At 33.9% G+C, this 10,829-nt stretch overlaps 1 protein-coding gene across 2 annotated transcripts in view; it reads left to right on the top strand.

Annotated features, from left to right (window-relative positions):
- LOC144450224 (metal cation symporter ZIP14-like) overlaps nt 1–10,522 on the top strand; it is a 40,829-nt gene extending 30,307 nt beyond the window's left edge. For both annotated transcript variants that reach the window (XM_078140815.1, XM_078140814.1), the window contains 3 exons: nt 1–89; nt 1,317–1,504; nt 10,039–10,522. The exon at nt 1–89 is cut by the window's left edge and continues 241 nt beyond it. In XM_078140815.1, the coding sequence (XP_077996941.1) occupies nt 1–89; nt 1,317–1,504; nt 10,039–10,185 (424 nt within the window). In that variant the 3' untranslated portion in view covers nt 10,186–10,522. The remainder of the gene's footprint in view (nt 90–1,316; nt 1,505–10,038) is intronic.
- Nucleotides 10,523–10,829: the final 307 nt, after the last annotated feature.

The following is a 10,829-nucleotide window of genomic DNA, read 5'->3' as shown; positions in this document are numbered from 1 at the left end:
CGCTATTGGTGCTGCGTTTGCTAATAGTTTAACTGGTGGTCTCAGCACAACCATCGCTGTGTTCTGCCACGAACTTCCACATGAATTAGGTAAGTACATGTTAATAAACAATTTTTATTTATACTGGATAGTTCTTTAAGTATATAAACACTTGTCTCCCAAGAAGTCCAGTGAGGGCCATCCCTCATGGGTTCAGTGTTAATGCAGAAGGAAACTGGCATACCCGTGGAAAACCTGTGTTGTTCGGTCAAGTCAAACTGAATGACAGTCTTCTTGCTTACAGCAGGGTAAATTTTAATCAAACCCTGAATGGGTTCGAACCCTGGCTGCGGTGGTAAGAGGCAAGTGGTCTAACCACTCGGCCACCGACAACCCAAGTAGTTAAATGTCACCAGTGTGCTCTATAATGATAGCCAAATTTTGTTGTTGTTATTCAAACTGATAAAAACTGGCATTTCTTGTAAGTCACCACATAGCAAGAGATAAAATAACACTAAATTTTGGTGCATCACTAGAAAATGTGTGTGTCAGTTTTGTGTCAAATTGGCTTAGAGGGCACACTGAACATTGCATCATTCAGTCCTACACACTGCTTCTCTTTGATGAATTGATGTGGTATTTTTAATAGGATGGCATAGTTAGATAATGTTCCCCTAAACTTTTCTTCATTCAGCCAAGAAAAATATGAGTGACCTAAGGGGTTTTGCCACTCCAAGTCACTAGATGAGTAGTGACAAAACTAGTAAATCATGAGTATGTTCCGGCTGAACGGCGACAAATATTGGGGAATAATATAATTATACCAGCACCAGTAATAAATATTGAAGAAAAATTAGGAGAAAATTATGGTTACATGTTTCGAACACAGCAGAACCAACGAGGTTACTGACATGCGTTGCTGTGACATAGACGTATTCTGGTGTGACATAGAATAACCAGGGTATAAATTCCATATTTATTGTTCAACCGCAATGGCTGTAATCGAGTCTATTGTGGTATGACCTTCACTCTTGTCTTGCACAGAATTCAGAAATCTATCAAGTTTTGTGTTTCCAATATTCAGAATTTGATTGAGGCAATGCTTTCTAAACTTCTTTCACTGACAGATGGTTTTGCCATATTACTTCAGGAATGAGTGTAAAGGCATGCAGTATGCAAATTATCTGATTAAGTATGCAGTCATAATGGTAGCATTTGGATTTTGGCAGAAGTAATGCTTTCTCAATTTCTTGTAGGGGATTTCACCATATTCTGGAATGAGTGTAAAGGCAAGCTGTATGCAAATGATCTGATTAAGTATGTATAATTTCTTTCAGGTGATTTTGCCATATTACTTACATCTGGGATGAGTGTAAAACAGGCTGTTATGTACAGTTTAGTCTCATCCGTACTGGCCTACATTGGTATGTTCATTGGAATTGCACTGGGAAATATCAACTCCATGAGTCTCTGGATATTTGCGATGGCAGGTGGCATGTTTCTGTATATTGCACTTGTAGATATGGTAAGTCCATAATATGCAAATGATCTAATTAATTATGCAAATATATCGGTAAGTTTATTGGGATTGCACTGGGAAATATCAACTCCATGAGTCTCTGGATATTTGCGATGGCAGGTGGCATGTTTCTGTATATATCGCACTTGTAGGTATGGTAAGTCTATAATATGCAAATGATCTAATTAATTATGCAAATACATTAACATGCTTTTGTAAATTGTACTTGGAGTCTAATGTGTGGCTGTAGGTTACTAGTACGTTATTAACTAACTCACATTCTGTTTTCCGTCATGTACCATATTTGGCATCTTTATAACGATATACACCCATAATTTAGGAGACGCATGTACCCAGCTCTTTAGTCTTATTATGAGCAAATATTGACACCCTCTCATGCAGGGAGAAGTAAGAACTTTGTACTGCTATTAAATCCTGAGCAAATATTTACATCCCATAATACATGGAGATCTTCAAGGACTTTGTACTATTATCTAGATTATCAGCAAATATTTATACTTTCAGAGAAAATTGTTTACACACGTATACATTCAGACAAGTCAATTGTTGGTGAATTCAAATAATCTGCTTTCAGTTTGTGCGTCATGTTAGATGTTTGCGAATTAATGTGTACACCCATTGAATGAAGAGACAGATAGGGGGTTCTAATTAATGTGTACACCCATTGAATGAAGAGACAGATAGGGGGTTCTAATTAATGTGTACACCCATAGAATTAAGAGACAGATAGGCGCAGGGGTCGAAATAATGAAAACATTTCGCTTGTCCACTGGGCAAGTAGAAAACAAAAAGTACTTGCCCAAATCAAAAAGTGCTTGCCCATTCCAAATAGTGGGGTATTTTTGTGTGGCTTACAAATGCACTGTTGTGATTGATTGATCGGGCTTTCTTTTGTTTATTATCAAAAAATGTCACTTTGACAGTTTCTGTGGGTACTGAAAAGTTCTCTCCACAATAAACAGGTGTCCTAAATAATATTAATTTTCATGGCCTAATTAATATTCTTACTATAGCATACAATTTTTTGTTCACGTGTAAAAAGTAGTTGTTAAAATAATGTTTTCAGCACTTTCATAAGCTATCAATATAAAAATTAACATTTATTTCAACACTGATGTAAAATCTTTCTAAGTATTTCCTTTTCCACAATGTCAATATATTTTCTTTCCTTCCTCATCCACACCAACTATTTTTCTCCTAGTATGATTTGTTTATATTTTCCTAGTAGTATTTTCAAATAAAATGACTGTTGTAAAATTTGCAGTTGATTCAAACACCCACAACCTGAAAAATCATGCCGTAGTTTACTATTGATGAACAATGAGTCACTGGTCATTCCAGGTATGTTTTCTTGATAGAGTAAACAAAGTACGTCAAGGACAGCTGGTCCAGATTAATTTGAAAAGTGATCAGTCAAGAAAGAAGTCTTCTCAATATTTCTACAATGTTATAATTTTCCAGACTTGTTGGCACCATGGTTATACAATGTATCCAAAATCCCATCAGACATGTGCAGTGTCTGATAAGTACAGCATGAACACAGGCAAAAACATATTAGTCCAGTCAAAATAAGGTTTGACCCAAACATAATTGCAACAGAAATAATTTTTAGTGCATCTTGCTCAGAATTTTATGCTGAACAACATATCAAAAGTCTAGAAAAATCTAAGTGGTGGAACATGGTCAAAATGAGGTTTTTCTTAATTAGCATAATTAGCGAGAATACTATATTCTTAAAATGCTGTTTTCGCAATAAAACCTGACAAGTAACATATCTATGGATAGATCTAAGGGTGAAAAAGCATACTAGGACCATCATATGATGATTCAACATCTCATCAGCATAATTAATATGTAAATTATGAAAGATTATAACCCGCATATTCAAATTTGATAACATTTTAACACAAATGTATGCAGGTTATATTTCATTTGATGTGCAGTACAGGGGGAAATAAATTTAGCTTGCTTGTCATCATCAAACACCTTTCACGTAAAATGTATCAAATATTCTTAATTAATTAGTAATTAGCATAATTAGCATATAGAAGGTTTATCAATCTCCCATGCAAGTAATATGTTTTTGGCAAGGTCTTGAAATGACAAATTACATAGGCTGCAATGGACCTTTTAATATCATCAAAGACAGTCTGATAACTCACATTTCTGTTTTGTAGTTATGCAACAGAAATCAAGGCAATAAATGTTAACAATTGCATCTTGCCTGAAACCTCCACCCTATAGTATAGGTATAATGATTTTTATGCATCTAACCAACAATGTTGCAAAAGTTACTACTTATATCACTGGATCATTGTGTACTTCTAATACCAATGTATCGCTGTATACCAATGTGTACATATTGTTCTCGCATTCCGTACTGATATCAAGTTGTTTAACTTAGGAGGAAAACAAGATTAAGGTGTACTTATACTGAGAGTCGACAAGGACACGAAAGTATTATGGGATGTCCATTCCCCTCATCATTCTCATCACTAAACTAAAATTCAATTCTATAGATATTATTATTAACAGTGCAGAAAGACAAATTATTTAAACACCCCTTTCATATGGTTTTGAAAGTATCATCATCAGTCACTTGTTTGTGTCAATTTACCACAATGACACGACAATCGTCTTCCAATTCAATCTGGCTCGCAATCAAACATTTATGTAGTGACTCAAATAATTAGTGAAACTTAACAGTTAGCCTGATATAACAGGAATTACATACGGTATAAATTCTGTTCGAAACAAATGACATGTCAAGAAGGCTATCAAATTCAGTTGTTTCATTTCAAAAATCCGGTCATAAAATTGAATGACAAAACTTTAAAAGGATTTAAATTCTCACTGATTCTATGGAAACCAAATAATTTGCATTCAAAAAACAGGCACTGCATAGTTGATAAATGTTTAGTTCTTGTGCACGTGTTTTACAGGGAATAAGAAATGATAAAATATGATTAAATCACCCTCACAAAATGGAATCAAAATTGAAAAAAAATTACTCAAATGAAATCCAAACAAATATACCATATATTTTTGTAGAAATTGAAAACAAAAATGAGGGATGCTAAAGTACTTTGCAACTACCCGCCCCTGATATCCAAACAAAAATATTGATAATTTTAAATGTCATGTCGTAAGAATTAGCATTGTCATCTGGAATTAGAACAAATGTTGTGATGATTGTGTAACAATGTAAACACAAACACAGAAAATATGAATAAAGTTAGATGATGAAACTAATAAAAGAAAAATGAAATAATTATAATAGTCATTATCAGCCAGACTATTAATATTACAAAGGCGATTTATTGTAACTATATTTCATTTTGCTTACAATTAGCTTTGGTCTACGTTTCGCCTATAGTATTCTGCATCACACGACCCCTTATAGAGTTATACAATCTTGTTGGAAAGCTTAGAAGAGGTCATTTTCAAACACAAAATCGGAGTTAAAAATCTGTTGAAACGATATCATCAGCATTGTTTGTGCAAGGATTAAGGGACAATAGCATAACACATCCCACAAGCTCAATAAATGAACTTTGTCCATTTAGGACAACACATTAAATACTATATTGGAAATCTAGCAGTTGTATATCACATTAGAAGTAAATCTTAATCAACTTATGAACATCTTAGTATAAATATAGAAGTTATCATTGAAGGTGTGATCGTGGAAGTTTTCGAACTCTGGTTAGAAGTGCAAGAATGAAGTTCAGCAATCACATTGACGCCAGACCCAGCCCTCCCAAACGAGCAAAGTTACTTTACTGAGCATTTGTGACATCATGCGATCATCCGTAAATAGATTTGGAGCTTCAAAGTTTGTTTGTTTCCCAGAATTCCTTGTCTCATTGTACTGAAGGCATCTTCTGAGCCAAATTTGCCAAAGTTTTTATTAACTATATTTGAGATGTCGCAGTATGCAGAATTAGTGAAAATGACTTTTCCAGGTAAAAGTTAAAATCAGCTTGTGGTCTTAACATACATGTATTCAAATATTAAATTAATTAATTTTAAAGACGAAGTGAGATTTACACTCAAGTTGATACGTAACTGTGAGATGACTGGTAATGGTACAGAAGGGAAGAGCCCCTCCAAAGAAATTATTAATGACATGTCCTGTATCACCTAAAAGCGTCTTATGTTTCGAACAGTGGTAATACATGTAATGTGAAAGAAATGGACTGATGCTGCCTTTCATGTCATTTCAAAGATGATATCTATATTGTTGTAAGATTGAAATAAAACCCAGCTGAATTCAAACAATTCACAGAGGGATGTAACAAAATCTACAAATGTATAAATACTCATCTCAATACTTGCCTGTAGGAGTATTAATATGTGTCCATGTTACATAGCGCAAAATTCAAAAGAATCAAGTTTAAGCCTAATTGATGACTAGATATGAAAAGATAGCTTTGACTAAAAACAAGGTACAGTTCAATTTACAAACTTAAGATCATGTTGTCAGTAATCAGGCTTTAAAAGGAAATATAAAGGGTAGAACGTGCCAAGTGATAACCAGTGAAGCCAAACTTTATTGTAAAATGTAATGCAATAACTCATAGGATGTCATAGTTCATATATAGAAATTAAAGTTTCAGCTGGCAGCTTTTGAGACAGAACAGAATGTGAACGTTTATTTATTTTTTTTTAACTTTTAAACAAATTGAACATAAAGACCAAAAGGTATCAACAACGCAAGAAAGAAAAAAACACACTGATATTACACAAATTGTACTTTTCAAATATAGTATGTTCATTGTGAATGACTGAAAAAAAGAAAACTACAGAAAATACACAATTGTGATAAGCAGATAATCACAACTTATTCCTAAACCGGTACCACTAATAATAGCATGTATGTGGTAAAACAGGATCTAGAAACAAGTCATTCAGTGCTGCCTTAAAAGACAAAGGGCAGTACTGGTAAACCCACCCAAAGAAAACACATTAAAAAATATACGTACGATCCTATGTAAACAAACAGTGATGGAATATTGATAGAATCAAGGGGCATTTTTTTCTCTGAAAGATATCAAAACTATTGGGAAGAAGACAAAAAGGTCTAGGAGTACAGCATCTCAGATACTGCCAGCGTCGAGGTTGTATAATTATGGTGTAGCTACTATTAGAATCATAAATCATTTCTGAACGTTCGTCTGGACAGAAACGGTGATATAAAATCACATAATGAAAACAGAATCTTCTCCTTACACAAAATATTATGTCTACTAGAGTGAATATTTATAAAACTAACAACCCATGAATGGTACTCCTGCTTAAGTTTGACAATTTGATAATGATGTTCATCTGACTTTTAAGGTCAAGACCTATCGAAAGACATATTACTTGCATACTTTAAATCGAAAGAACTGCTGAACATCTTGACGATAATTACATTAATTAATTAATCAATTACTTAATTAGGAAACTTTTGTTTAGCTTACCTTGGATTGGTCTGATGATTGAAAAGTTATGTTCACTCAAAATCGAGTGTCAATAACTATTGAACAAAAAATATCATTTACGCTTACTAATGTATTGTTTTACATCTTAATTACACTAATTAACACTTGTTTAGCATGCATATTTATCTAACAAGGGAGGAGGTATTTAATGATGAGAGTAAGGGATTCAATTAGTCCAATACCTAATGATAGACATACTACTAACAGGGGTGTTCAAAAATTGTATAGTTATTGTACATTACAAGTAATCAGTGTCCTTAATTAAAGTAATTAAAAATACACACGTTAAGTCTGTTTCAATTCAACGGGAATGGTTGCACGATCACACAGTGACTCCAAAGTAATTACTCACCTTCAGACCTACCCATAGCCATGTTATTTGCTTACGTTTTTGAACAAATGATATCTCATGAATATTATTTTTTTCACTCTTTATGCTAATTAAGAAACGTCATTTTTGACCATGTTCCACCACTTAGATTTTTCTAGACTTTTGATATGTTATTCAGCATAAAATTCTGAGCAAGAAGCACTAAAAATTATTTCTGTTGCAATTATGTTTGGGTTCGGCCATTTTTTCCGCTAGATTGACTGGACTATATCCCTAATCAATAATCATAAGAAATTCTCCTTGCCCCTTGGGACAAGTACTTTTCAAAAAAACTTGCCCAAGCCTTGAAATCACTTGCCCAGGGCAAGTAAAAGGCCATTATTTCGACTCCTGTAGGGGGTTCTAATTAATGTGTACACTCATAGAATTAAGGGACAGATAGGGGGTTCTAATTAATGTGTACACCCATTGAATGAAGAGACAGATAGAGGGTTCTCACTTAATAGCCAGTTGAGTTGACTCTAGTCTAACCTAACATAAAATAATCCAAATTGAACAATTAATGTCTACTCTGAGTAGGGTTAAATTAAAGTCAGGTACAATGGGGGGGGGGGGGGGGGTTAGACTCAACTTATCTTTTGTGTCTGACACAAAATTCCATTTGATTATGTAAGAGTATTTAGTTTCCTAGATAAAGAGGGTTCCAGGGTTAAAAGTTCAGAGTTGCTGCTAAATGATTGGAACAAATGAAGGCTATGTTAATATTGGATAACTTTGGTATGTGATCTATGTCAGGTACAAAAATTCAGTGTTAATGGAGTCCCAAATCCAGCTTATTAGTTTTACTACTTTATGTTGCCTCATAGTGAACACAGTTCTACCCTGAAGATAGTAAGAGAAATAGTTAACATTTTTATCATATTATGGGCAACAACTTACACTGCCTGATACTGGAGACACAAGTACTTTGTACGACTAACAAATTATGGACAAATATTTATACTTTCATGGAAGTGTTTGACATTAAAACATTTAATGAACTCTAAACCTGTGCTCTGTTTTTCACTTTGTGTACCATATTTTGAATTTTTATAAATAGTATGATACGCCAATGGATAAAGAACACATGAACCTAACACTCTTGTTGAATTATGAACCAAATATTATACCACCTACATAGATAGAGACAGAAGTACTTGGTACCAAATTATTCATAAATATTGACACCCACTTATACATGGAGATGCTAGTACTTTGTATGACTTTTTAGATTATAAATATTTATATTTCCATGGAAAATGTGTTTTGTTGTCATATTTTGCATGTTTATAAAGATATGCTGATAGATTTGAGGCGCCACAATGAGAGAGAGAGTTGCAGTAACATGTCAACAAATGATTAGCCCTATGTAGTTGATGAGGACCCACAGTACAAGGATATTCTAGTACAATTATTCAGTAGATATTGGTACGTACAAAACAGCTAATAGCGATGCTCCCGAGGACTGTGAGAGAGTCTAGCTCGTAGATGAAGACATACATACCCAGCACTCTTGTTGAATTATGAACCAAATATTTACAGCCGTTTCGACAAAATAAAGAACGATAATGTTTAAATAGATGTTGATAGACTACTAGTATTGGTTTCCAACTTTGTCTCTACATTTGCTACAACATTGACAGACATTGTGGCAGTTACACTAAAACTTAAAGATAATATCAGCAGTAAACACCAGGGTGCACACACAAAGTAGTCGCCTTGTCTGGAAATACTAGTCCCATGTATTTTTGAATGATATTGCTTCTACGTACAATAGTAAGTAATTCTACTTTAAACATGTGCATTTTTTCATAGTTATAATTTGCAGTTATTTACATGGACTCATTCAAACACAAAATTGATGACCAAATATCTCTGAAAAAACAGCAATAATTAGTCAAGGAAAAGCAGACAACTCTTTGTACACTATAAAATTGTCTATTCATTCAGGTAAACCCATTGACTACTTATCAGTATCCAACTGTGATAAGATCGTAAAATCTTCAAGTACGTACTTCACTGTACACTTCCACAAGTGAAGCAAATGTTGAAACATAGTTGGAAACCAATACTACTAATCTATCAACATCTATGTAAACATTATTGTTCTTAAATTTGTCGAATCAGCTGTAATGGATTGAGACAAAAATACTTGGTTCCAAATTATTAGTAAATATTAACACCCCAATACTTGCTAATATACAAAACTACTTGATGTCGGCTCAAGAGTTAACACTCATATTTGTAGCCTTGTGTTTCAAAGTCTAGGAGAGTATTAAGAAAATACTAACACCCCTAAATCTTAGAGATACAAGTAACATATGTACCAGTGGCAGTTACTAATAATTTAGATAGAATCACTTGTACGCCTTACAATAGATTCACTGATGGTATCAGATAGATTTTCCTAATACTGTAGTGCAGAACACGTACCACACAGATTTCAAATTCGCTATTTTCTATTCCAGATACCACACAGATTTCAAATTCCCTATTTTCTATTCCAGATACCACACAGATTTCAAATTCACTATTTTCTATTCCAGATACCACACAGATTTCAAATTCACTATTTTCTCTTCCAGATACCACACAGATTTCAAATTCACTATTTTCTCTTCCAGATACCACACAGATTTCAAATTTACTATTTTCTCTTCCAGATACCGGAAATGACACGTGCAGCTTCAGCTAAGAATGAAAACCAATGTTGTCATCTCTTTTTGCAAAACCTGGGAATATCGACCGGAATATGTATTATGTTAATTATTGCAATGTTTGAGGATGATTTGACCAAAGCACTCCAATAGGACACCAGTGGTTGCCATGGTGATAATACACCAGTGGTTGCCATGGCGATAATACACCAGTGGTTGCTATGGTGATACAACACTGATACTTGCTGTGGCAATAGAACACTGGTTGTTGCCATAGCAATACAACACCTGTGGAACACCTGTGGTTGCTATGGTGATAGAACACATACAGTTGCTATGGCATTAACATGAACCTGTAACATGAACTTGTCTTTGCATGAGAAGTCTAAAAAATGTGAAAAATATGAATAGCAGCTGCATAAATAATCTTTGGTAATTAACTCTACAAAGTATTTTGACAAACGGACAGTGAGATATTTAACTTATAAAACATATCAAATTTAATTGTTTTGAATTTTAAAGGCTATAGTCCTTCTCTTTACAAACTTTTTCGTATTATTTGGGAGAGGGGGGCACATAGAAATTCAGAATAGCATATACCAAATGTTAGATCAAATATGGTTGTTAACAGTCGAGTACTAGTGTATGTGTCAATCCATTTTTTTGACTCTTTCATTTGAAATACACAAAGTTTATTTTAATCAACAGGCTGAAAAACATGCCCTAAAACAAAAGGCAGAATTATTTGTGTACAATTAAATATGGGGAGCATCACCCCCGGGATTAAGACATCATGA

Source organism: Glandiceps talaboti, chromosome 19 (genome assembly GCF_964340395.1).
Source record: "Glandiceps talaboti chromosome 19, keGlaTala1.1, whole genome shotgun sequence".
In the NCBI taxonomy this organism is placed as follows: domain Eukaryota; kingdom Metazoa; phylum Hemichordata; class Enteropneusta; family Spengelidae; genus Glandiceps; species Glandiceps talaboti.
Note: the sequence above shows the minus strand (reverse complement) of the source record. Positions and strands in the feature narration are given on the sequence as shown.